The sequence below is a fragment of the Aphelocoma coerulescens genome, unplaced genomic scaffold (assembly GCF_041296385.1).
Source record: "Aphelocoma coerulescens isolate FSJ_1873_10779 unplaced genomic scaffold, UR_Acoe_1.0 HiC_scaffold_77, whole genome shotgun sequence".
Lineage (NCBI taxonomy): Eukaryota > Metazoa > Chordata > Aves > Passeriformes > Corvidae > Aphelocoma > Aphelocoma coerulescens.
In genome coordinates, this window is record NW_027184063.1 from 357426 (window position 1) to 383338 (window position 25913).

Sequence of the window (25913 nt, forward strand, 5' to 3'; positions counted from 1 at the left end):
TTGAATGAAGTGACTCCACCACTGAGCGCTGCTGTGCTGGACATGTTGGAGCTCCAGTACGAGCTGGAGTCCAAAGCAGCAAAGTGGTATGCCACAATTGACATTGCCAATGCATTTTTCTCCATTTCTTTGGCAGCAGAGTGCAGGCCTCAGTTTGCTTTCACCTGGAGGGGTGTGCAGTACACCTGGAACCGACTGCCCCAGGGGTGGAAGCACAGTCCCACCATCTGCCATGGACTGAGCCAGGCTGCACTGGAAAAGGGTGAGGCCCCAGAACATCTGCAGTACATTGACGACATCATTGTGTGGGGGAACACCTCGACAGAAGTGTTTGAGAAAGGAGAGAAAATCGTCCAAATTCTCCTGGAAGCTGGATTCGCCGTCAAGAAGAGCAAAGTCAAGGGACCTGCCCGAGAGATCCAGTTCCTGGGAGTAAAGTGGCAAGATGGACGGCATCAGATTCCCACTGAGGTTGTCAATAAGATCAAAGCAATGTCTCCACCGACCAACAAGAAGGAAACACAAGCTTTCCTAGGTGCCATAGGCTTTTGGAGGATGCATATTCCTGAGTACAGCCAGATTGTGAGCCCTCTCTACCTGGTTACCCGCAAGAAGAACGATTTCCACTGGGGCCCCGAACAGCAACAAGCTTTTGCCCAAATCAAGCAGGAAATCGCTCATGCCGTAGCCCTTGGCCCAGTCAGGACAGGACCCAAAGTGAAGAACGTGCTCTACTCTGCAGCTGGGAGCCATGGTCTGTCCTGGAGCCTTTGGCAGAAGGTGTCTGGTGAGACTCGAGGTCGACCACTGGGATTTTGGAGCCGAAACTACAGAGGGTCTGAAGCCAACTACACCCCAACAGCGAAGGAAATCTTGGCAGCCTATGAAGGAATCCAAGCTGCCTCAGAAGTAATCGGCACTGAGGCACAACTCCTCCTGGCGCCTCAACTATCGGTGCTGGGGTGGATGTTCAAAGCAGAGGTTCCCTCTACCCACCACGCCACTAATGCCACATGGAGCAAATGGATTGCTCTCATCACACAGCGCGCCCGTATCGGAAAACTGAATCGCCCTGGGATTTTGGAAATAATCACAAACTGGCCTGAAGGTGAAAACTTTGGTCTCGCTGATGAAGAAGAACAAGTGACACGTGCTGAAGAAGCTCCACCATACAACCGACTGCCATCAGAAGACACACGCTACGCTCTTTTCACCGACGGTTCTTGTCGCATCGTAGGGATGAAACGAAAGTGGAAAGCAGCCGTATGGAGTCCCCCATGACGGGTTGCAGAAGCTACTGAAGGAGAAGGTGGATCAAGCCAGCTGGCTGAACTCAAAGCTGTTCAACTAGCCCTGAACATTGCTGAAAGAGAGAAGTGGCCAAAGCTCTACCTCTACACTGATTCATGGATGGTAGCCAATGCTCTGTGGGGATGGCTGGAAAAGTAGGAAAAAGCTAATTGGCAGCGTAGGGGAAAACCAATCTGGGCTGCTGAAGAGTGGAAAAACATCGCTGCCCGAGTAAGAAAGCTGGTTGTGAAAGTCTGCCATGTAGATGCCCATGTCCCCAAGAGTAGGGCTAATGAGGAACACCAAAACAACAAGCAGGTAGATCAGGCTGCAAAGATAGAAGTGTCACAGATAGATTTAGATTTGGAAATGTAAAGGAGAGTTGTTCTTAGCTCGATGGGCCCATGATGCCTCAGGCCATCAGGGCAGAGATGCCACCTATAAGTGGGAACGAGATCGAGGGGTGGATCTAAGCATGGACAGTATCTCCCAGGTGATCCATGATTGTGAGACATGCGCTGCGATCAAGCAGGCCAAGCAGGTGAAGCCCCTGTGGTACGGTGGGCGGTGGTCCAAATACAAGGATGGAGAGGCCTGGCAGATTGATTCCATCACACTGCCTCAAACCCGCCAAGGCAAGCGCTGTGTGCTCACAATGGTAGAAGCCACCACAGGATGGCTGGAGACCTACCCTGTGCCTCATGCTACTGCCCGGAACACCATCCTGGGCCTGGAAAAGCAAGTCCTTTGGAGGCATGGTACCCCTGAGAGAATTGAATCTGACAATGGGACTCATTTCAAGAACAGCCTTATACACACCTGGGCTAGAGAACATGGCATTGAGTGGGTGTACCACATCCCTTACCATGCACCAGCTGCAGGCAAAATGGAACAGTGCCATGGATTGTTGAAAACCACCTTGAAGGCACTGGGTGGGGGAACTTTCAAAAATTGGGAGCAGCATCTGGCAAAGGCCACCTGGTTAGTTAACACCCGAGGTTCCACCAATAGAGCTGGTCCAGCCCAATCTGAATCCCTGCATACAGTAGATGGAGATAAGGTCCCAGTAGTGCATGTCAGAGGCCTGTTAGGAAAGACTGTGTGGATAAATTCTGCCTCGAGTACAGACAAACCCATCTGTGGGGTTGTCTTTGCTCAGGGATCTGGTTGCACGTGGTGGGTAATGCAGAAAGATGGAACAACACGTTGTGTACCGCAGGAAGATCTGATTGTTGTGTGAAAACCATCTGTAATGTGGAATGCCTGTGTACCACTGCTTGCTGATTGTCTCTGTCACTGTTCGTACATAGCTGTGTATATGTATATGTATATGTATATGTATATGTATATGTATATGTATATGTATATGTATATGTATATGTATATGTATATGTATTGATGTGGGTGTGTAGAGTTAGAATATCTTAGTTTGGGCATTGAGCCAATGATATGGGATAAGGGGTGGAATGTCTTGGGGTGACTTTGTGATGTGTATCCCGTATCACTGCCCTATGCCCAGAAATTAACTTTGTGCCTTTCTATGCCTCTAAACTGAGCCTGAGAGGGGGAAGGAAAAATCTGAGCAAAACTTTCTCAAAGCAGTTTGCAGCTTGTTCAAGGTCACACAGAGATAGGGACTTTCTTCTTCCCAGCTTGCTGCTTCCCTGGTCAGCTTTTGGCCAGTTCTTCAGCTTCTTTTTCTCCAAAGGGAGACTGAGAGCTGAATTTTTTTTCATTCCCTGGAATTTTGGATTTTCTCCCTTTTCTGATGGGCTGCTTCAATATCAGAGCACATTGGCAGGACTTGCCACTGAGCACAGAGGGCCTGGCCCTGGCCCAAGCCCCAGCTCCGAGGAGACCAAAGGAAGGACTCTAACATTTTCTCAGCTTTTCCCTCCACACTGAAAGATTTTATTATTTAGCATTATTTTCCTTTTCCCGTGTGTTTGTTAAATAAATAGTTTTTATCTCCTTCACTTTCCTTTGAGGAAAACTTATTTTTTCCTGAACCAGGTTCAGGGGAGGGGTGGTTGTGCCTTCTCTCAGAGGATATATTTCTAAATTTGGCCAAACTGGCACATATGCAAATGAACCAAACTTACAAAACTGTGAAGAACTCCTGACCTGTTGTCCATCTTGGGGTCCCTCTTGGCAGTAGCCTCTGGCTACCCTGGGTGTACCTTTGAAGGCCTTGCAAATAAATACCTACCTTTATTCCCTTATTCTGGTCTAGCCTCTGTTTTTAGGTGGCCTCTCAAGGCATCAGCAGGGGCTGCGATTCCACACTTGTGGAGACCAGAACCGCCCCCAGGATCCCAACACTGCCTGACAGCGCTCCGGACACCGGGATGGTCGCGTGTCCGAGTCTCGGCCACTGTGCTGCTGCTTCGTTTGCTCGTAGGCAAACACCCAGAGGCCACTGTTAAGCCCGGATGGTCTCTGCTTCTGCCCTCTTCCTGATCCCATGCAGGGATGGAGCACTGCTGTGCTTTCAGGAAGCTGCTCTTGAAAGCTTCCAGCATTCCAAGCTCCTTTGCCCTCCGTGGAGGCTTGCCACAGAATCCCTCACAGCTGCCTCCAGAGCATACTCCTGTTGGCTGTTCTAAAATCCAGGGCCTATCAGGGTGCTCAGCAAGACCTCTGACTCCACAGTGTTGTGGAACTGGACCTTCAGGACAGGGACCTTTCCAGCCTGAGCTGCCCTCGTTCCTCTGTGTCTCTGCACAAAACACGGCATGGTGTGGATACAAAAATGCTGCTAGCAAGGATTTTCTTGCTATTTTCTAAGCCCGTGAGAGACTTTTCTCTCTCACAGAAGAGGCAGCAGAGTTATGTAAACAACCAAATACCTGCAGCCTTGAAAAGTCTTGTTTATAGTACAGTAGAAAAATATTTTGACAATGGATGCTTTAGGATTTTAGCCAATCACGCCAAGGGGTGGCTGATCCTTTGTCCAATTAGACTATGAAGAAAAAAGTCTATGAAAGAGTTTGTAAAATAATTCAATAAATCAATCTTGCTGCACAATTCCTGCCTGCTGGATCTTCTCTCCTCCTCCCTACAGCTGCAGGACACGGTGATATACCCTAGGGTTGCAGTAATAGCACGGAAGAGAGCGGCAGGAGGGGCCTGTGTGTCCCAGGGCTCAGGTTTTGCGCCGCTTCAGCACCGCAGAGATGCAGGTCAAGTGAAGAAGCCAAACTGTTTATTAATAGGAGGCGAAGCAAAGGGGATGAGCTGGGAGGAAAAAAGGGGATGGGCAGGGTCTGAGGGCTGGAGGGATGGAGCTGTCAAAAGGGAGGGAGAGGGCAGAAGCTATGGGAGCTTTCCACAGGCTCAGCTGTGACCAGCATCAGCTGTGCCTGGAGCTCCAGCTGCTCTACTCTGTCTCCAGATGGTCTCATCTTCCAGGATATCTGGACATCTTAAAGGGACTCTGGTTCTGAGCCAGCAGATGAACGTAGTTCTGCAGCTCTTTTGTTGAATATTTCCTGAACTACGATGTTTGTCTGGGAAGGGCTGTCGTCTCTCCTCAGGGCTTGAAGGGCTGGAAGAGACAGGAACAGAGCCACGGTCAGAGCCTGGATCTGCGGGAATCCAAGCAGACCTTCCTGCCAGGGCCATCTCGCCCAGCTCCTGCCATGGCCAGAAGACAGCAGGGGCCAAGGAGATCAGCCAGAAGGTGCTGGCCATGAAGCTCCCCACTGTGTCCCTGAAACCTCTCTGTGCTCTGCCCACGTCACCCCGAGTCCACACATGGAGCAAAGCCCCCCACAGCCAGGGCAGGGATTGCAGCTCCCGAGCCAGGCATTGCAGCTCGCCCCCGCCAGCCCCCGCTGACAGCCCGCTGCCCTCACTCACCCTCACTGAGGACCTGGAGCTCTTCCTTCTGCCCCCTCAAGAACACCCTGGCAGTCCCTGGGAGCACAGAGGCGGTCACGGCCCCGCGGCACAGCTCCCTCGCAGCGGCGCTGCCAGCCCCGTGGCCACACGCTCTCCTGCCCCGGCAGGGCTCAGCCCGGGCCCGTGCCGCATCCTGACGCCCGAGGGCACGGCTGCGAGAGGGCGGCAGCGGCCCCGAGGGCAGGCGGGGCTGCACGGCCCCGGGCCCGGCTGCGAGAGGGCGGCAGCGGCCCCGAGGGCAGGCGGGGCTCCACGGCCCCGGGCCAGGCTGCGAGAGGGCGGCAGCGGCCCCGAGGGCAGGCGGGGCTCCACGGCCCCGGGCACGGCTGCGAGAGGGCGGCAGCGGCCCCGAGGGCAGGCGGGGCTCCACGGCCCCGGGCCCGGCTGCGAGAGGGCGGCAGCGGCCCCGAGGGCAGGCGGGGCTCCACGGCCCCGGGCACGGCTGCGAGAGGGCGGCAGCGGCCCCGAGGGCAGGCGGGGCTGCACGGCCCCGGGCCCGGCTGCGAGAGGGCGGCAGCGGCCCCGAGGGCAGGCGGGGCTCCACGGCCCCGGGCCCGGCTGCGAGAGGGCGGCAGCGGCCCCGAGGGCAGGCGGGGCTGCACGGCCCCGGGCCCGGATGCCGCTGCCGGGGCAGCAGCCGGGGCTGGGGCCGAGCTGCGGCGGGGCGGGGAGGGGCCCCGGGCTCGTGGCTCACCGATGAACCTGACGGCCGCCTCTCGCAGGGACTGCTGTGGGCTGTCCACGAACGGCAGGGCCTGGTGCAGGCGCTCGGCCGCTCGGCTCCTGTCCTCTGCCAGCTGCAGAGAGCGCCAGGAGGGAAGGGTTGGCGCGGGCTCAGCCCCTTGGCCGGGCTCTCTGCGCCCAGCCCTGGCCTCCCCTGCCCGCACGGCCCCGAGGCCCGGCCAGCAGCCGCTGGCGCCGGGCTCTGGAGGGGGCCGAGGGCCGGCTGCTGCCCGGGGAGCCGCGGTGCCGCCCCGCGCCACGGCCCAGCGGGGCCGGGGCTCCATCGGCAGCCGGCTCGGGGCCACAGGAGCCTGGAGAAGAGCCCAGGCAAGGGAGCGGCGTGTGGGGCGCAGGCTGGCGCCCCTGGTGCAGCACCGCAGCCAACCCCACACACTGGGTACCAGGGGCAGGGGGCTTCTCCAGGCTCAGCTTGGGCTTCCAGGCAGTCCTTACCAGGAGCTCGGCAAACTTCAACCTCTGGTCCTTCTTGAGCAGCTGCTCGAGATCTCTCCTCTTCAGGAACTTGGCTGCACAAATCAGTGTTTCGCGAGAAGCCTGGAGAGCAGCAGAGACCCAGAGATGGCACCACGGCCCAGGGCACAGGACCCGTGTCCCTGTGCCAAGGCTGGGAGGAGGCTGCAGCCTGGGAGGTGCCAGGGCTGGAGGCAGCCGAGCCCCCTCCCAGGGATGCAGCAGCATCACACAAAACCTTACCTTTGCCACACGCCAGTTCTCATCATCCCAGTAGATTATAAGTGGGTAAAGGCTCTGGTTCACAATCGTCTTCAGGGGCTTTTTTCCCTCATCCACTACCAACTCCATCACCTTGGAGAAGAGGTGAATGGAGAGCAGCTGCACGTGGCTATTGTCCTGGAGGAAAGGAAACCAACTTGATGCCATGATGATTTTTTGCCTTTTCTTTCATACCCCGTTTATATACCTTTTTATATTCTTAGTGGTTTTTGGCCTACATTCTTAGACTTATTTTGTTAAGCTAGGAGACTAAACATCTTAGAAACCGCAGACACCAAGGTCCTCTCCAGAACACATTTTGTAAACTACGATAGGGCCATCGAGGGGGAAGGTTCCTTAGGGAGGGGGGCTCAATTGAGCCTCTCACTGGGGAATCTTTGATAGCTATGCTAATTAGTAAGATCTATAATGTTATATCCAATCTATCGTGTGTGTGCATTGCGGGGCGCATTTGGCCCATTCCACGTGGGCGTGGTGCACCTAAGGATCCTTATAATAAATACAGAGGTAAAAGCCCTTTCTCCCTTCTAACCATGTTTGACTCTTGATTTTAAGACCAGGAAAAGGCATCAAACTACTCCAGGCCCACCTAGGCAAAGGCCTGAAAATGCAAAAGGCACAAAATTTCTGGGCAGCACCCAGTGCCTATGGCTGGGGCACAGAGCCTTACATTTGCAAAGAGTGGCAGGAGCGCCTCAGCCAGTTTCGGGGCGGTGGTGCTGGATACCAGGATGTCTTTGTTCTCGAGCACATTCATGAACACAGAGAGGGACATCCTGACCACCTCTCCATCTTCATCGCCCAGCAGCTCCACAAGCCGTTGGGACAGGCTGCCCATCCTTCTGGCCTGTGTGGAACACAAGGCTGTGCTGTGAAGCCATGAACGTCTGCACTGCCTACACCACCCTGGCCCTGCAAGCCCACCCTGCTGCCGCAGGGCCCAGAGGCCAAAGGCCTGTCCCAAAGCACTGGGGCAGCTGAGCCGGGAGGCAGGAGAGCTGGGAGCAGCTGCCTCAGCTCCTGAAGCCCAGCCAAGCCCATGTGACTGCTTTCCCCAGCGCAGCTTCAGCCGCTGCCGCCTTCTCACCATCGCGGGATCCTTGCTGAGCACCACGAGGCCTCTGAGTGCCAGGCGACATCTCTGCCTGCACTCGCTCAGCAGGTACCTGGACATGATCTCCAGGACACTGTCACCGCATTCCCTCAAGTCCAGGCACTCGAGGACCTGAAAGGCACAGGGCAGTGACAGGGGAGCCGGCCGGCAGGAGCCCGGAACCGCCCAGGGCTGGGCCCAGGCAGCAGCGCAGGGCGCGGGCACCGTCCCAGGCAGCTGCGGCTACGAGAGGGCAGAGAGGCGGGAGGCAGCTCAGCGAGGCAGCGCTGGCCGTCAGGCTCACCTCCACAAGGAATGCCAGGAAGGGCAGATCCCAGCCTGGCTCCTTCCTGCTCAGCAGCCCAAGCAGGAGGAGTGCAATCCCAGAACACATGGGGAGGGAGACCCGGCGCATCTCTCTGGCAGAGGGAAAAAGGCATCAAGGCTGTGAGCTGGGGGGGCAAACATCTCCCAGGACTGACTCACAGAGGTGCAGGGGATGTGGGTGCTCTGGGAGGTGGCTGCTCCTGAGCACCCTTCTCCAGCCTTTTCCAGTGCCCTTGGCCATCCCTCATTGACCAGGCCCTCTGGCCCATGGCCACAGGGGCTGTGTGGGGCACCTCGGGCACAGGGCACAAGTGCCGGGGGCAGTGGGGAGAAGGGGGTCTCACCTGGCCAGCAGACCCACTGCATAGTGCTGGGTGTCAGCACACAGCAGCGTGTCCCAGCCACGCTTGCGCTCCATAGCCACCACCTCATTGTCACAGCGCAGTCGACAGAGCAGAGCCTTCATGGCCTGCACTGCAAACCTGTGTGCAGAACAAAGCCCAGGTCACACTGGGAGCACTGGCGCTGGCCACAAGGGCATGGGAAGGACAGGAGGACTGGGACCTGTTGGAGTTGGTGGGAAGGCGGTGTTCCTCCCGGCACGCTCTCCAGAAGTGATCAACTTCCTCTGGCATCTGCTGTGTGGTGATGACAACATGGGAGAGCAGAGCCACAAAGATGCGGGAGGAGTAAAGGTTCATTGCCTCGTGGCACCGAGGCACCTGGACAATCACCCACAGCGCCAGAGTTGCCTGCAAAAGAAGCAGCCCGAGACAGCGCTCAGTGCTGAGCTGTCCATGTGGCAGGGCCTGAGGGGAGATGCAGGGGGAGCACCGGGCCTGGTGCCCCCTGAGCCTGCCCCTAGCTCAGGTTTCAGCCCAGCGCCTGAGGCAGGGAGAGGATGGAGAGCTGCTGGAGCGGCAGCTTGGGGGTGAACAAAGGCCAGTTCCAGAAACTCACAGCCAGGGCAAGGACAGGTGTGTCGTCCCCATCAGAGGTGGACAAGCTGTTCAGAGGCCAGTCCTCCATCACACAGAGCAGTGTTGGCAGCACCTTCTCCAGTGTGCTGCCTGACAAGCCTATGAGTCTCCACATCATTGTGGCAGCTCTGTGGGATCAGAGCTCTAAGTCAGGGGCGTCTCAGTCACAGTACCATGCCCTGTGCAGCTGTGGGGGCCCAGGTGACAGAGCCCCGGTGCCCTGAGGGGCAGGGAGGGAGCATGGCAGCAGGCTCAGGAAACAGAGGGGCCCGAGGGTCCTGGAGCTCTCCGCCTGTCTGGCAGACCCCATTGGACAGGCGGCACAGGGCAATGGGCCCTAAGGGCTGGTGAGCCCTGAGCTCTCAAGGCAGCTGGGCCCCGTACCTGTCGCACGATGGGGCACAGCGCAGGAGGGTCAGCACCACATCAGCGGGGTGCTCTTCAGCCAGCCTCAGAACGTAAATGGGCAGCCTGGGATCCACAGTGACATGGGACCCGAGTCTCTGGTGAATGTTCCTCACCATGGCTGGCACCTGGAGGAGGCATGGGGAAGACTTGGAGCACTGTCCAAGGGAGCAACTTCCCCAGCTGCCCCCAAGAAATGCTTCCCTTCTCGACTCACTGCTCTGGTCTCAAAGGCTGAGGGGGCCCAGCAGCTGTGGCTTGAGGGGGCACAAGATCCTTGGAGTGTCCAGCCCTGGCCCCAGGCTGCTTACCTGCTGCTGAGAAGAATCAGCACTCTCCTTGAAATAACCCAGTTTGGGAGCATGAATCCCAGTGGGAATGGGCATAGTGTCAGTATTTGGGATGCCCTGAGTCTCTCCGGTGTCGGTGTTTGTGATGGCCATGTCCTCAGTCCCTGCCATGAGAGTCTTCGCCGTGTGATCATTCATTGGACTGTCAGAGTCTTCTGAGGGTGCAGTGATATCTGTGCTGACACCAGGCTCTGCCTGGAGCTTGGTCAGCCCAGAGTCAGGCTCAGCTGTGCCCTCACTTGCTTTGGTGCTGGTCTTTCCACGCCGGATGCACATGAACTTCCGGAACATCTGCAGGAGAACAAAGGACAGGGAAGAGAGGGATGTTCCAAGGGGTGCTCCAGGAGCGGTGCTCGGCTGAGCAGCGACAGCAGGCCCAGCCCAGGTGGGGATGGCTGCAGGTACCTGCACTGTTCTCCGGAAGCGGCCATGGGCACGGTCCTTCTTTTGTATCCGGTCCAGGGCTGCATCTGGCAAAGAGCGAGCGCAGCCAGAGCTGAGGGGCTGCGGGAGAGGCCGGAGAACGCAGCCCAGCCCTGCGCTCCCCAGGCAGGGACAGCCCCGGGATGCCCAGGGGATGGAACATGACTGCTGCAGGGGGTCTGGCCTGGCCCCTCTTCCGTCCTATCCATGGGCCTGTTCTCCAGGGATGGGATGGGACGGGATGGGATGAGATGGGATGGGATGGGATGGGATGGGATGGGATGGGATGGGAAGGGATGGGACGCGATGGGACGCAATGGGACGCGATGGGATGGGATGGGATGGGATGGGATGGGATGGGATGGGATGGGATGGGATGGGATGGTGCCAAGCTGGCTGCCGCCATCAGCCCTGTGGCCCAGCTCTGTCACTCACTGTCCTGCCGTGGCTGGAACTGCTCCAGCTCTTCAGGCTGTTGTGCTGGGGCAGCTCCAGGGCCTTTTTTCCCCCTGAACACTTTGAACAGGCCACGGAATCTGCCCGCCATGCCGCAGTCTGGCCTCGAGGGCACCTTCAAGAGAGATGCCTGGGGAAAGCTCTGAGTGAACAAGTCCTGCACTTGTGCCTTGAAGGCACCAGCAGCAGAGAAGCCTCAGGAAGGCTACAGGACAGCAAGTCCTGCACCCTGGTCTCAGAGGGCTCCTGCCACAAGGACAGGAGACTCCTCGTCAAGGATTGTGGTCAGCAAAGCCAAGGGTCTGGCCTTGAGGGCACCGGCCACAGGGATGGGAGATGCCTCGGAAAAGCTCCGGGGCACCAAGTCCCACGGTCTGCCCTTGAGGGCACCTGCAAAAGAGAAGCCTCGAGAAGGCCACAGGTCACCAAGTCCTGTGGTCTGGCCTCGAGGTCACCTGCAGGAATAACGCCTCGGAAAAGCTCCGGGTCAGCGAGGAACGAGTGCGCTGTGCGGGGGCTCCTCACGGCACCGCTCTGTCCCGTCCTGTCCCGTCGCGTGCTCCGAGCACTGTGGCGTGGCCGCGTCGCCGCCAGCCCCTATGTCAGCACGTGTCACAAAGGGCCCTGGGACACCCTGTCCCGTTCCACCCCACGGTGACCGTGCTGCACCATGTCACAAAGGGCCCTTGCACACGCTGCCACCTGCCCTGGGGCCACCCCCAGCCCACCCCAAGTGGCCCAGGTTGGAAGGAATGCCCTGCCCCAAGTGTCTAAGGCAGCCCAACAGGAATTTTAGCATCGGCTCCAGCCATAAGCAAACGCTCCCCTGCTCTGTGGGCTCGGGGCAGCACCAGGAGCCCCCACGGCTGCCGCCGCAGCCGCCGCAGGAAGGGCTCGGGGTCTTCCACAGAAGCTGGCACGGCCTCCTTGGGACACGTCCCGGCCGGTGGCCATCCTAAAGCCGGGGCTGTGACACAGACAAGGAACGTGTGGGCCAGGGCACGAATGCTGCTCTGACCCCTGGGGCCCGGGGAGCGCTGAAATCAGCAGGTGTGGCAGAGTCCCCTCCGAAGCAGACCTGCCACCCCCAAGCCCTGGCAGCGCTGGTGCCCATCTCCTGCCCCAGAGACCTGTGCCCCCAGGGGCTTCTCTGCCAGAGGGCAGCCAAAGCCAAGGTGCATTGGGGTCTGTGCTCCTTCCTACAGGGGGCTGTTGGCAGGAGCAGCTGGAGTGACTGGGGGCAGCGCTTGGTATCCAACAGGAGATGTTGCTCCTTCCTGGAGTGAATTTTTTCATGGAAGGGATTAGCAGTAGCACCAGAACAGCATCAGCTGCTGAGTTTCACAGGGCAAAGAGATTCTACAGAGACACTGTGACGTTTCCTTGTGCTTTTCTGTCTTTCTTGCATTCTGGAAATGAAAGAATTGGCCCAGCCTCTGATATTCAACATTCCTGTTGCTGTGTGTCTGGCTGTGGCAGCTCACATTCAAACACAACTGCGTCCCTGCTGAGCAGGGCAATGGACGGCCACAAACAGGGAGGTTCCCCAGGGAACATCAAGGGAGACACCTGGGGAAGTGCAGAGGATAGGGATAGCTGTGGGAGGAGAAGCTGTTCTGTGTCTCTGATGATGGTGCCAGCACCCTGAAGGAGCAGCCAAGACAGGCGCTGGAAGCACACAGGTCCCACCCTTTTCTGCTGTCACATGGACTCGGGACACACTTGTTGCCACAGGTCCAGCAGCCGTGATGCAGGAACAACGGAGGGCCATGCATTGGTAGGGAATGGCCTCCAGCAAGAGCAAAGCAGGATCCTCTGGCAGCAAAGCCTGAGCTTGTGAACCGGGCCATCTCCTCTGCACACAGCAAAGTGCTTCCCTCCACCCCTGAACGTCTGCCAGCTTTTCTTTAGTGCCGGCTGCATCTTCCTTTGTTCCAAGCAAGTCCAGGATTTAGTTTGGAAGCTCATGTACGTGTCTTTAAGGGGCCTGCATGCAGGAGAGGGATGGCACCTGCAGTGCAGGGCTTGTGTCCCATCAGAGTCTCTCTCTCACGATGGCACCAATGCTGCTGCCTTGGGACGCCTGACTGTGGAAGGCGAGTCTGCCCTCAAGCACGGCCACTGAAGTCAGTCAGGGGCACAGGCTGCAGCTGAAGCTGCCAAGCGTCGCTGTGAGGCTGGCAAGGCAAGAGGAAGCCATTGTGGCCAATTCTGCTGGAGCCTTTTGCCCAGCCACGTGCAGCTGTGCCCACAGTATGGCCCCGTTTGGCGTCCCGGCTGGTGCGGATGCCTTGTTGAGCTGGTGCCGGCATTGGGGCTCCTGCTGTTCCTGTGCACGCTCTGGTGCTGTTTCTGTGGCGTCCAGAGCTGTTTCGGCAGCAGCGACTCGGCAGCCCTGCTCAAGGAGACATCGCCGCCTCCCCATGGTGGCAGCAGCTGTGCGGGCCCAGAGCTCTGTGCCAGGGGGGCCTCGGTCACAGCCCCGTGGCCTGGGCAGCCGCGGGGGCCCGGGCTGGCCGCCAGCCCTGCCTCTGCCCACCGCCCCTTCTTGGCAGCAGCCAGGGGCCGTGCCCCAGCAGGGCTCCCCGCCCTCCTTGTCCCCAGCCAGCCCAGCCTCGGCACCTCGGGGTGCTCCCCACCCTCCTGCTGAGGCCCGGCCTTGAGGGCTTCTGCCGCAGGCCTGGGAGATGCTTCGGGGAAGCGCCAGAGCAGCCGGGCGGCAGGAACGAGGCGGCTGCCTGGAGGCTGCTTATGGCCTCTGACAGCCACTTCCTCGGGCCTTCCCACCACCCCAGCCCCTCAGGGGCCTCCTGTTGTTCTGCCAAGGGGCAGAGGCGATTTAAAGGACACAGCACCGGGAAGAATGCTCTTATTTTACTGTGAAATTAAGGAACAGCAAATGTAAAACGATACATTCAATAAAACTAGGGGCTTGGATTTAGCAACAAGCAAAAATAAGCAAGGTAATGCACCTAATTATTACTATCCAAGAGAAAGGAGAGTGATTTAGAAAGATGCATCACCAATTGCCTAAATACCTTGCCACCATCCAGATCCGCAGTCGTTGGGGAGCCCCGTTTTGCAGCAAGGAGCTGGAGAACCCTTCCCGTCAATTGGGAGAATCCTATGGGTGCATCTACCCGTATGTGAGGCCTCCAAATTTGCCCCAAATGTGGATCCAGCTTTTAGAGGCCCAAATCAGGAAGTCCAAGCGACTTGATTGTGTTTTTAGTCTGGAAACACCTGGGTCTGATGGCACACTTTGCAACCAGCAGGGGCCACAGCTTGGCCAGTGCCCAGGCCTTGCCTGGGAGGGTTTCCCCTCAAACACCCTGCAAACCAACCTTTATTCATGTCAGCTGGGGAAAGTTTCTTAAATTATCCATTTCTTGCAGATAACTGTACACGATTATGGGAAAGTTTCTAAAGCAGCCCGTTTGGCATTAAACAGCTAGCATAAGCATCTTTGTCATCTGTTTTTAGCTGAATAATACTGATGGTGTTAGTCACAGATTGGCCAGGGTTCATCTTGTAGGTCAGCTCCGGCTGAGGCCTGCTGCTCAGGCCTCAGCACATCAGTCGCTCCTCTGACTTACAGGATGAATCATGGTTGTCAGATTGCCTCTGCAGTTGTTGCATATGGGGTTGGTGGATCTTGAGGTGTAGCTGCGAGCTGCCTTCCCTGTACTGTGTGCTGGATGAGTCGTACAATACAAGGAAAGAAACAAGGAATAAACAGGAAGGTAGCAGCTGCACTGTTCCGGTTTGGCCAAATTTAGAAATATATCCTCTGAGAGAAGGCACAACCACCCCTTCCCCCCCCCCCCCAGCATTAATTTCTGGGCACAGGCAGCGATATGGTATACACATCATAAGGTCACCCCAAGACATTCACAAAGGGAAAGGAGAAAGGGCCCCTTTGAGCCACAGACTCCCTGGCAGCCACAAGAATATATCTGGTTCCCAACATTCCCATGTCTGGGTTGGTACATGGGCTAATTTTCTCATCTCCCGAGTTGTCTGTTTTCCTACTTTTCCATTGTCATCAATTTGTAAGCGACAGTTGGATTCATTTTCTTTCCTGCAAACTCCTCCTTCTTCTGCCGGTAGTCTAAAACCCCGCGATGCTGGAAAATCGCATTCCGCGTTTGCGTGGATTGGTCGGCCATAAGGTCAGGGGCGGCAGCCGTCTGGTTAGTTATTATCTCCGAGACAGCTTGCAGTCTTATTATCCAATTCAGATTATAGGCAGGTTCTCTGGCCCCTGACACCAATTGGCTAGGGCTCCATGGAGCCACTCCATAATGTTGTAGAACTCTCTCAAGTGGCCGTTCATCATGTCCCCATCTTTGGGAGCTTCCCTTACTTAGGGAGGTGTCAAGAGACCATGTTTCTCTGACCAAATCATGATATACTTTGACTCTGAGCGCTGTCCCCTGACTTTGTGTCCATGTCCCTGATGGGCCTATTGTTAAGGATGTGCAGTGCATCAGTGAGATGGGTTCTCCACCAGGACAGGTGCCCATCTCCCAGGTTTCTCCACTGCTCTTTCAACAGCCCATTCATTCGCTCAGGTAATCCCACAGCTTGGGGATAATATGGTGTGTGAAAACCCCACTGAATGTTTTTCTGCTCAGCGTACTGCTGAATGAATTTGTTCTGGAAATGAGACCCATTATCTGTTTGACTGGGTAATGGCATTCCGTAATACAGAATTATTGTGTCTATAGTACAGATGGTGCTGTGCTGAGCGGCCTTCTCACAAGGATGGGCAATCAAATACCCAGGATATGTGTCTATGGCAGATATATTTACACCCTCGGTCCTGGGGTAGAGGTCCAATGTAATCCATTTGCCAAGTTGGTCCAGGCAATTTTCCTCTCCCCAGCTGTCCTTTTACAATGTTTGGCACCGGGCGTTTGTACATATGTTGGCACATGGGGCATTGAGCAATTCTAGTTCTACTCATATCGAGTGACATGGCAATGCCGTGCTCTTGAGCCCACCTGTAAGGGGCTTTTTGTCCAAGGTGCACACATTTTTGGTGTGCACATTTTGCCAGGCCTTCGTGATCCTCCTTTGGAGGGAACTCCGGTCTGGCTTGGGAAATCTTTGCCCGGTTGCCTGCAACAGAGTTATAAAGTCACTCTAAAGTGTCTGTGTCACTATGGACATCAACATGAATCACAGTCACATCAGTTCTTTGCACCATTTCCCAAAGGTCACTCCACAGTTCCTTTCCCCAGACCTCTTTGGAGTAGATTTTCCAGGCTCTGCCCACCCATGTTGGTAGCCACAGAGCAAACCCATTTAGCTACCGACCAAGAAGCAGTATAGGAAAGGCATTCTCCTAGATCTTCTTGTTTTAAAGCCATATCAATTGCATAGAATTCAGCATATTGACTGCTTTTCCTCTCTCTGATCATTTCTAAAAACTTTTCTGAATGAGGATGGTCAGCTACTGCTTTCCAAAACCTTTTCCCTCCTATATATTTAGCCGACCCATCCGTAAACCAAGCATGTTCTTTTTCCTGTGGCGTTAGTTGATTTGAAGGCTTTTCCCACTTCCCTGGAGATTCTCTCTCAGCTGTGAAGTTGGCCCTCACCTCTTGGTCCCTCCCGGGGGCAGCTGCTATTGGCTCATGAAGAGTGGCTATCCGCCCCGTTCCCACCTTGGCCCTATCCCGAATATACCACTTCCAATTTACAGTACCACACTCCGGAGCGTGCCCAATCCAATGGGCTTTTGGGGACCTTCTGACCCACTGCACTATAGGAATTTCCGGATGAAGAGCCACTTCATACCCTATGGTAAGTTGTTCTGTTTCCATCAGTGCCCAATAACCTGCCAATAACTGTTTCTCAAACGGTGTGTAGTTGTTTCCTGCTTCTGGCAACTTCCTCCCCCAAAACCCTGGGGGAACCTTTTTCTTTCCCTGTTTCTGCCAGAGGCTCCCATCAGTATGTGACCCATTTACAGGTACATTTAACTCAACTTCTCCCTTTTGCATAGGCCATAGATCTAAAGGCCTTTTTGGCTAATAGCCTCTTTGGCTAATTCAAAGGCAGCCTGCTGCTCACTTCCCCATTCCAATTCCCTATTTCCCCTGGTTACTTTATGCAGAGGGGTTGAGATTTGTCTCAGATGCAGAATATGTTGTCTCCAAAAGACGAATAATCCAATAAATCTTGGTGCCTCCTTTTTATTTGGTGGCACAGCAAACTCTAAAATTTTCTGTCGGGCTTTGGGGAAGATTTCCCGATGCCTGCATTGCCACTGAATTCCCAAAAATTTCACTTGAATTTTGGTAGGGTTAATTTCCCAGTCTTTCTGTTTCCTATGATCCACAACTAATTCAAGGACTTGTTGCACTTCCTCCTCATTGCTGCCCTGGACCAAGATGTCATCTATATAATGAATGAGTTGTGTATGAGGAGTCAGTTTGATTTCATCCAAGTGCTCAGCCGCTGATGACAAATTGTTGGGCCGTGCACACATGCCTGGGGCAATGTGCTGAGTGTGTAGTGTCATCCCTGCCACGTAAAGGCAAAGTGACGCCCCTGCTCCTCAGCAGTGGGTCCTGCAAAGAAAGCATTAGCCAAATCAATTACTGCATACCAGGTTCTTCCAGAGTGTTCCTGGATTTTTTCTATTAAAGTAACAATATCTGGTACAGCTGCTGCAAGAGGTGGCTGTGTTTATTTGATTCTCTAAAGTCCACGGTCATTCTCCATGACCTGTCACTTTTCTTGGCAGGCCAGACAGGGTTATTCCAAGCCATTCTAGTGGGTTTTAAAACACCCACTAAGTCTTTAATTGCCGGTGAAATGTCTTCATGCCCCCCTGGGATTTGGTACTGCTTCATGGTTACCAATTTAGCTGTGGCAGGAATCTGCACAGGGGGCATTTTCACCTGCCTGACTAAAACTGGCCGGGCACTGATATAAGGCTTTGTCCCAAACTGATATAAACCATTGGATAAATTTAAAGCCAGTCCCATTAAGATACCAATCCCAACTATATATTCAGGGACCAGGACAATCATAACTGAATGCAATCATCCGGGAAGGTTCCCTAGTTTCATTTTGATTTGTGTTTGCACAGCTTCAATTTGTTTCCCCCCACCAAATCTGTAATAATCACTGGTTGTCCTTTAAATTTCTTGGGGTTCCCATAAATGTAAAGAGGCCTCCGCTCTGGTGTGAATCCAGGCTTTTACAGTTTGTGAGGACCAGTTTTTCCAAAGTATCTGAAGCTCCATGGGAAGCCGCCAGTCCTTTTGTGCTGATTGCACCGGGGGTTTGGCCATTATCTCATTCTTGTTTAACATGCTGAACTATTTCCCTAGTGTCTTTCCAGGGATACAGGTCAGAATAGGGTCCCCAGCCCTCCCTCTCCCCCAGAACAGCCGACCCGCTCGCGGTGGGCCCTCCGCAAGCAGATGTGAAGTCCCGTTGAGGCTCTGGGGGTGCCGTAGGCCGAGTTGTTCCCGTATTTTTTGCTTTAGCATTCTGCACTTTCTCGCTAGGTTTGTGCAATGCTCTCTGTTTCTGTGTCTTCCATAAATCAGGAGCTGGGATCCCATCAATTTTATCGTGAGACACGCTGGGGAGATTGACAGCTGGATTGACAATCTCTTAGAGAGCAAGGAGGACTGTATTGCACTGATATCCCTGTGATCAAGGGTATTGGCTTGCACTGGGATGTACTGGAGTGCAAATGGCAACGAATAACAAAAAAATGCAGGTGCCAATATTGTCCTTGTCAGTTTTGCTGAGCTTAGTGCCTGCTGTTTCTGCTTGGCCTGTCAGTCAGCCAAGAACCAACGTGTGAGTTACCCTGGCCAATGCAACAGGGCAAGATACTCTGTGCTTAGCCACTGCTACTCCTGACAATCCTCTTTCTACCGGCCTTGTTGGCTTGCCAATAGGTGACTGGCCAAAGCCTAAGGCAGTTAGCAAGCTTTTACAATCACGCAATCACGCTGATGCTTGAGATCAGTGGGCTTCATACCTTCCCCGGGCAACTCTTGAGCTGCAAGAAATAGAGCTTTTAGGATCTGTGAAAATAGGCCTTTGTGCTAAATTTAATTACTCTGGATCTGATCAGTCCAAAGTATGGGATGTTTCTCCTAACCAACCCATATTTGCAAATGAAAGTGCCTGGTGCAATTCCAGTTCACCACATATTTCACACTCTACTACTGTTCCTCTGGCTTTGCCTCCAGGGGTGTTTTTTATTTGCAGAGACCCGAGCATGGGCTGCGATTCCATCACACATCAAGGGAGGTCCTTGCAGCTTAGGACGACTCTCACTGTTAACACCTAACACGTAGCTATGATTTTACAGCATAAACTACGGAGAGGAAAATGCAGCACCCGTGTGTTTGCCCCTGATTGTGATGACAACACCAAATTTTGGCCATCAGGTGCTCGATGGGCTGTTTCCTTCCTTTCTCCACAAATAGCAGCTGCTAAAGCCCTGGGACTGTTAAACAAGTTAGGATGTTGGCTAGCTTGGCAGGCTAACACCACTTCCCTTGCTTTAGCCGGATTATGAACAGGTGTCGGTTCAGTAAGGCACGCTACACTGCAAAATAGAGCTGCCATTGATTTTTTGTTCTTAGCACATGGACGTAGATGTGAGGATTTCAATGGAATGTGTTGTATGAATTTGTCTGATCTTTCAAAATCTATTCATGCCCACATTAAAGAATTACAAACAAGCGTGTCAAAATTGCACGAAGAATCAGAATCTGATTGGCTCAACAGTTTGTTTGGCAACTGGCAAATTGCAAGATAGATCAAAAATCTGCTTAAAATTAGATGCCTGATCCTATTGGTTATTTTTTGCATCCTGCTCATTGTGCCGTGTTTATTGTCTTTTTTGCAAAAGTATAGGAGAATGTTTCACGAAGGATGTCTGGACTTCAGGCAGCTCTCCTGAAAGCTGTTTATTGCATAGGCGAAGTTACAGCAGCTCAGGGAGTGGGTATCCAGAGCCAGCCCTACAGCTGCCAGCTCCAGCTGTAGGCATACCTGAAGCCACTTGCTGTTCAAGTTACAAAGCATTTTATACTTTTCTTTGCAGAGTATCTTAACACATAACAACCAATAAGCACCATACACAATAACCTTTACATTTGCCTATAGCCTATCATAACTACTACCATCACCATATTATGGTCATTATTATCCAATCACAAGAGTAAGTTACAATTTAAGCTTACAGTGGAAAATTCTTAGACCTCTCTTCTTCTTGCTACATCAACATTTCTTGTTTGCCTGCAATAGCTCTCTATTTGGTAAAGACATGTTTTCTATTTACTTATGCTCTTCTTGAGACTTATTTACTTGGTGAAAAACAGGTCTTTGTTTGTAGTCACATACCTTTGTCCTAATCATAAAAATCTCCTTCCAACTCATCTCCAACCTTTGCCTTCTCAGTTACTCAGCGATCAGTGTTTCAGCAAAACATCTTTTAGTCTATATCAAAACTTGCTTTCATTTCTAGCTCATCCTCAGTTTCTACATTCAGAGATCTTTCTGCCAAGCCTACATACCTTACCAAACTTTCTTACCAAACTTTCGTCCTCTCCAACAAGAGAGAGAGAGAGAAAGAGAAAAGAAAAAAAAAGGCAACGAGAGAAAAGGAGGGAGGGAGGGACATGGCAGGACATCCTCCTGCCATGACTGACGCTCCTCACGGCCCCTCACAGCCCCTCACAGCCCCTCTCAGCCCCTCTCAGCCCCTCACAGCCCCAGGCGTGGGCTCCTCCCAAGGAGAAGGGGTCAGGCCCTGCTTGTTCTCCTTTTATTTCGGGCACTTCACAGCAACGAGCACAGAAAGGCTGAACCGGAGCCTTTCCCCAGCGTTTCCCTCGGGGTTAATGCCGAGGCCGAAGCTCTGTGCCGGCGCTGGCCCGAGCGCGAACATCCCTGCAGCCCCCGAGCCTTTGCTGTCCCCCGGGCCCGTTCCCTGTCCCCGAGTCCCGCCCGGCTCTGGCAGCAGCAGGAGCCGCAGCGCAGCGGGCGCCGGCCCGGCCCGGCCGGGGCTCCCGGGCACGAGCAGCAGCAGCGCCGGCCCTTCCCGCCCGCTCCCGCCTCGGCTTCCCAAGGGCTTTTTCCAGGTGAATTCTGGAGCAGAGCAACCATCACCCCCAAACAGCCCCGATTCCTCAGGGCCCGGCTGTGCTGCCCTGAGCCAGCCTTCAGAGAAAGGAAGGATCGGGTTCCAGCGCTGCTCTCAGCACGGTTTTACTCCCCCTGAGCTGACAGCACGGGGCTGTTGTTGCCTTTGTCTTGGGAACTGGAGATCGCGGCTACTCTTGCCCCTCTTCTGGTTGCCACCTGAATTTTATCAGGAAAACTGCAATTGCCTCTTTTGATCAGCACTACCCACGGTGCTTTCGTGACAGTGAACTCAGTATTTTTGTCACAGGCATCATGATTAGCAGAGACTGAAATGCTCACAAGTCCTTGAGCACTCAGTTGAGGGGAATTGAAGCCATCCAGACCACAGTCACAGTGCTCAAACACAGCCCTGTTGCTGGTGCTGTTGAAATAAAATCAGCTTACAGAGCCCATCTCAGAAATTGCCTGTGGAGTGGCAAAGAAAACTAAGAAATCCACCAGGAGGAAGAGAAAACAGAACTTCTTGACTCTCTTCATGGCTTCTTCCCAGCAGCAGAAATGGGAGACGCCCAGAGCTGTTTGCAGCTGCTGCTGATCCCAGCTGGAGCCCAGCCTGCCGCAGGGTCCCAGCGGAACCGGAGCCCAGCCCGGGCAGCTCCCGCAGTGTCGGGAGCTCAGCGCACGCGGGGCCAGGCCCGAAGCCCTGGGCACGGCCGCCGATTGCGGGGCAGCGGCGCAGAGGGAACGTCCTGCGGCCCAAACCTCCTGCTCCTCCCACACAGCGCCCATCGCTCTCCCCCTCCTGCTCTCCCAGCACGGCACAAATTCCAGCTGGGAGGAGGCTTCCCAAGAGAGGGCTCGGCTCCTGTTTCAGCCTGAGTGTTCCTGCAGAAGAACAGGGCATCTTTCAGGCAGTTCCACAAGCTCAGGGTTCTCATTTGATGAGGAATCTGGCATGCAAATGGCCTTGTTAGGAAGGATAAAAGCAGAGGAAATGGATTAGAAATTATTAGAAAAAATTATCCTTCTTCTAGACAAAGCTCACCAAATCATTCTCTGCATTTCTCCTTTTCAGATTATTTCAGTGTCTGAGAGGTCCAGCTTGCATGAACTGATTGTGCTCTTGATTTATACCAATGCAAGAGATGTAGACTGATCTAAACTGAACACAGAAACAAAGTACCTCTGTCAGCCCATTTTCATGTTCTAGATCACTTTCCAGATGCCCATGGAGATGTGGGAATGATTATCACACACCTCTCCATTTCTGGCTGCAGGCTCTGGGGATTCTTTGAGTTCAGCCAGGGTTGCAGTGCCTAACAATTCCTGGTTCCACCTCCTGGTTTCTTAGGTTAGAACAGCCACAATGAAAACCTCACCGATGGCACAACTGCCCAGCCCACAGGGAAAAGAAAGGACAACTTGTAAAGTTCTCCCAGCATTTGTCCTGCTTTGCTGCAGCAGTCGTGCTGCACTCACAGTGTGGGAAGCCAAGAGAAGCTGCAGTTGGGGGCACATCTTGTGACAGGAGCTGCACCTCGTTCTCCCGGAAAGGTTCTTGAAAAGAGCAGACAGGACTGTGGAGAAGATTCCCAGAAAACTGAAACAGCTTTCCAGAAGTGAAATGAAAATGGAAAGAAACAATCCAAGGTGTTCTCCTCTCTATTTCTGTGCTCCCCTTTTCCATGTTTCACTGCTTCTCCATCCCATGAATTCCAAATGGATCTCACCTCTAAGATCTGTGCCTTAGCGAGTTTTAGACACTCTGAAATATCATGAGCTGCACACAGTTTGCCTTCCCCCGTTTTTATTGGAAAGCAATGCTGGAGACAAAAGTGCAGAGCTTGGGTGGGACGCGAATTCTACAGGCAGGGAATGTGGCCCGGCAGTGTCTGACCCTCAGCAGGGGCAAGGCACAGCAGCAGCCGAGGGGATTTCTCTGCCACCGTGCAGGAGCGAGGACTCTGGATCAGGGCTGGACACGGCAAAGTTCCCGTGTTCGCACAGACTCAGGGGCTGCCCCCGGGGAGAGCGGGCTCGGCCGTAGGGAGCGTGGGGCGAGCGGGGAACGGACACTCGGACACGCGGACACGCGGACACGCGGACACTCGGACACTCGGACAAACGGCCCCGGCGCTTCAGTGCAGCGGCAGCAGCGGCAGCAGCGGCAGCAGCGGCAGCAGCGAAATCCGAATCGACTCAACAGACTCTCCGTTTCTTGCTCTTGCTCCTCCTCTCCCTCTGTTCCGCACCTTCTCCCCGCCTCCTCTTCCCCGTGTCCCCCTCCTCTCCCGGTCTCTCCCCCTCCCCCTGCCGGGCCGGGCCATGCCCCAGGCCCGCCCCCGGCCCCGGGCAGGGCCGTCCCCTTCCCGGCCCCGGGCGTCCCGCCGCGGTCTCGCCTCCGCCCGGCTCTCGCCGTCCTGGCTGTGGCGCTGCCGGGCGGGCATCGGTGCCCGGGGCTGGGGCGGCATCGCCACCCTTTGGCTCCGCCTGTCCCGAGCCCGGCCCCGGCCCCGGCTCCGCCCTCGGCTCCGGGCCCGGCTCCTCCCGGGACCCGCGGAGGACACCCGGGGCGCGGCTGCTCCCGCCGCCTCCTCCGCTGCGGCTTCCCCGGCCCGAGCTCCGCCGCTCGGCAGCGCGGCCGCCGGCCCCGAGCCGCCGGTGTCCCGTTCGGATGGGGATGCCCGGGCCGGGGCGGTCGGGGGGCGGTCGGGGAGGAGGACGAGGACGAGGACGAGGACGACGAGGACGACGAGGACGACGAGGACGACGAGAAAGACGAGGAGGACGAGGACGAGGACGAGGACGAGGACGAGGACGAGGACGAGGAGGGCGGAGAAGGAGAAGGAGGGTGCAGGAGGAGGGCGGGGGAGAAGGAGAAGGAGGGTGCAGGAGGAGGGCGGGGGAGAAGGAGAAGGAGGGTGCAGGAGGAGGAGGGCGGAGGGGGAGGAGGCCGGGGCGCGGCGGGGCGGGCGGCGAGCTCAGCCCGCTGCTGCCCCTTGCTCGCAGGTGGCCCTCAAATGCGTGCCGCGGGACCGCGTCCGGCACTGGGGCGAGCTGGTGAGTGAGCGGGGCCAGCGGCAGAGGCGGGGCGTGCCGGGCGGCGAGGAGCCGGGGCCCGGCGGGGTGGGAGCCGCCGGGAGCCCCGGAGGGAGAGCGGGCGGGGGTGAGCGGGGGGCGCAGAGCGTCCCGGGCTGGGTGAGGGGTCCCAGAGCCCTGGCACGGCCTCAGCCCCACCGACGGCACCGTGCTCCTCCCGCAGCCCGACGGCGCCCGTGCGCCCCTGGAGATCGTGCTGCTGGACAAGGTGTCCACTGGGTTCCGTGGTGTCATCCGGCTCCTGGAGTGGGTTGAGCTGCCCAGCAGCTTCTTGCTGGTGCTGGAGCGTCCGGAGCGGTGTCAGGGCCTGTCGGGTTTGCTGGCGGAGCGGAGGTTCCTGCCCGAGGAGGAGGCGCGGGGGCTGTTCGGCCAGGTGCTGGAGGCCGTGCGGCACTGCACCAGCTGCGGGGTCCTGCACCGGGACATCAAGCCCGAGAACATCCTGCTCGACCTGGCCACCAGGCAGCTGAAACTGATCGACTTTGGCTGCGGCGCCTTTCTCCAGGACACAGCCTGCACTCAGTTTGCAGGTGAGCCCTCCCAGGGGATGCTCCTGGGCATCTCATGGCCCAGCCTGGGTGTAGTAGCACCGGGGCTTCCCCTCATTGTTGCCAGGATGGGATTAATTCTTGAGCCAAGTTGCTTTTGGGTGGGGCTGGGAGGAGGCAGTTCCCGGCCCTGCCGGCAGCCTTCAGCACCCACTCTGCCCTGGGCTGGGGCTGGAGCGGGAGCAGCCAGCCCAACAAAATCCCTCATGGGGGTAGCAGAGAGGGGGGTCAGACTCCGTGCACCGGCCGGTTTGGTGTGCAGGCGAGGAAGGGCCTGGACTGCTCCGCTGCCCTGGTTTGCCTTGGCTTATTGATGTTTCTTGGGGCATTGCAGGCAGGGAGGAGAGTGGGTTTTCCCCACCACTGGGTGGGTTTTTCATTTGCATGTCATGGTTGGGCCTCCCCAGGGCTTCCGCTGCCCTTTCCCAACACCAGCGGCCTCTTTTCCAACACCAGTTTGTACACAAGTCCCAGGTGCTGGCGAAAGGGCAGCGGGTCATCCCGTGTGCCACTGGTGTAGCCCCTGCGTGCCCAGGGATGCTGGGGCGAGGCTCTGGGAGCAGCAGCATCCCCTGATGGACTCGGTCTGTGTTCCACAGGAACCCTGTTGTACAGCCCACCCGAGTGGATCCACCACCACCGCTACCACGGCGAGGCAGCGACGATCTGGTCCCTGGGCCTCCTGCTGTACCACCTGGTGGTGGGGAAGCACCCGTTCAGGAGGGGCCAGGAGATCATCTGGGGGCGGATCCTGTTCCCACGATGGCTCTCTCCCGGTGGATCCTCATCTCTGCAGCACGGGGGGAATAGCAGGGCTGGGAGCCAGCAGCGGGCTCAGGAGCATCCCGCTCTGGCAGCTCTGAGGAGGTGGCACATGTCCTGCTCTCCTGCTGCCCTCCAAAGCACAGAATGCATGGGCAAGTTTAGGCCCAGCTCTGGGCACAGCCAGCATGGCCTGGGCACGGGAACGGGGGGCAAAGCGGGCGGGATCCTTCTGCAGCTGCCTGGTGGTTTCTGGTTTCTGTGCCCAGAATGTTCTTAAGAGGTGCTTGTCCATGCAGCCCTTGGACAGGCCGTCCTTGGAAGAGCTCTTCAGTGCCCCTTGGCTGCAGGGTGTTCATGTGCCCTAGAGGATGGCAGGGACCCATGGGTACAGTGTGATCCAGGGGCCTGGCAGGTCAGGCCCCACACATCTCTTGGCAATCAGTGGCAAAGCAAAGCAGACTATTTTGTCCTGTCTGTAGCTCTGAGCAGGGAGCATCAGAAGGGAACACACAGCTCTTGAGCTGCAGCTGAGCTGGAGGCCTGCTCTGGCAAGCACTGGGGGCCACCATCCCCCCCTGGTTTTGCTTGTCTGGTTCATTGATGGCTGGGGCCCTGGGCAGAACCCTGAGAGCCTGGTGTGGCCCCAGGGAAGGAGAAGGAGCCC

General features: G+C 55.9%; 2 protein-coding genes across 2 annotated transcripts; one reads left to right on the forward strand and one right to left on the reverse strand.

Annotated features, from left to right (window-relative positions):
- Positions 1-4533: 4533 nt before the first annotated feature.
- LOC138102490 (maestro heat-like repeat-containing protein family member 7) lies at positions 4534-10794 on the reverse strand. Its single transcript, XM_069000187.1, has 15 exons — positions 10683-10794; positions 10230-10294; positions 9786-10115; positions 9454-9602; positions 9050-9197; positions 8654-8841; positions 8434-8571; positions 8067-8181; positions 7757-7894; positions 7340-7516; positions 6631-6786; positions 6370-6471; positions 5888-5990; positions 5152-5208; positions 4534-4837 (listed from the first exon to the last, which is right to left on the reverse strand). Exons 1-15 carry the CDS (start codon positions 10792-10794, stop codon positions 4716-4718), a joined length of 2100 nt encoding a protein of 699 aa, XP_068856288.1. The 3' UTR covers positions 4534-4715.
- Positions 10795-23162: 12368 nt separating this feature from the next.
- Positions 23163-25614, forward strand: LOC138102472 (serine/threonine-protein kinase pim-1-like). The gene is made up of 6 exons (XM_069000173.1): positions 23163-23534; positions 23847-23897; positions 24100-24466; positions 25084-25260; positions 25393-25396; positions 25512-25614. The coding sequence occupies exons 1-6, from the start codon at positions 23163-23165 to the stop codon at positions 25612-25614; spliced, it is 1074 nt and encodes a 357-aa protein (XP_068856274.1).
- The last annotated feature ends 299 nt before the right edge of the window (positions 25615-25913 follow it).

Excerpts from the sequence above, each read along its gene's own strand:
- LOC138102490 (XM_069000187.1), bottom strand. The coding sequence starts at position 10,794 with ATGGCGGGCAGATTCCGTGGCCTGTTCAAAGTGTTCAGGGGGAAAAAA. Across the intron at positions 6,472-6,630 it reads AGAACTGGCGTGTGGCAAAG|GCTTCTCGCGAAACACTGAT; the intron begins GTAAGGTTTTGT and ends GCTGCTCTCCAG. Across the intron at positions 4,838-5,151 it reads GCTCCAGGTCCTCAGTGAGG|CCCTTCAAGCCCTGAGGAGA; the intron begins GTGAGTGAGGGC and ends TGTCTCTTCCAG.
- LOC138102472 (XM_069000173.1), top strand. The coding sequence starts at position 23,163 with ATGCCCCAGGCCCGCCCCCGGCCCCGGGCAGGGCCGTCCCCTTCCCGG. Across the intron at positions 23,898-24,099 it reads TCCGGCACTGGGGCGAGCTG|CCCGACGGCGCCCGTGCGCC; the intron begins GTGAGTGAGCGG and ends CTCCTCCCGCAG. Across the intron at positions 24,467-25,083 it reads AGCCTGCACTCAGTTTGCAG|GAACCCTGTTGTACAGCCCA; the intron begins GTGAGCCCTCCC and ends TGTGTTCCACAG.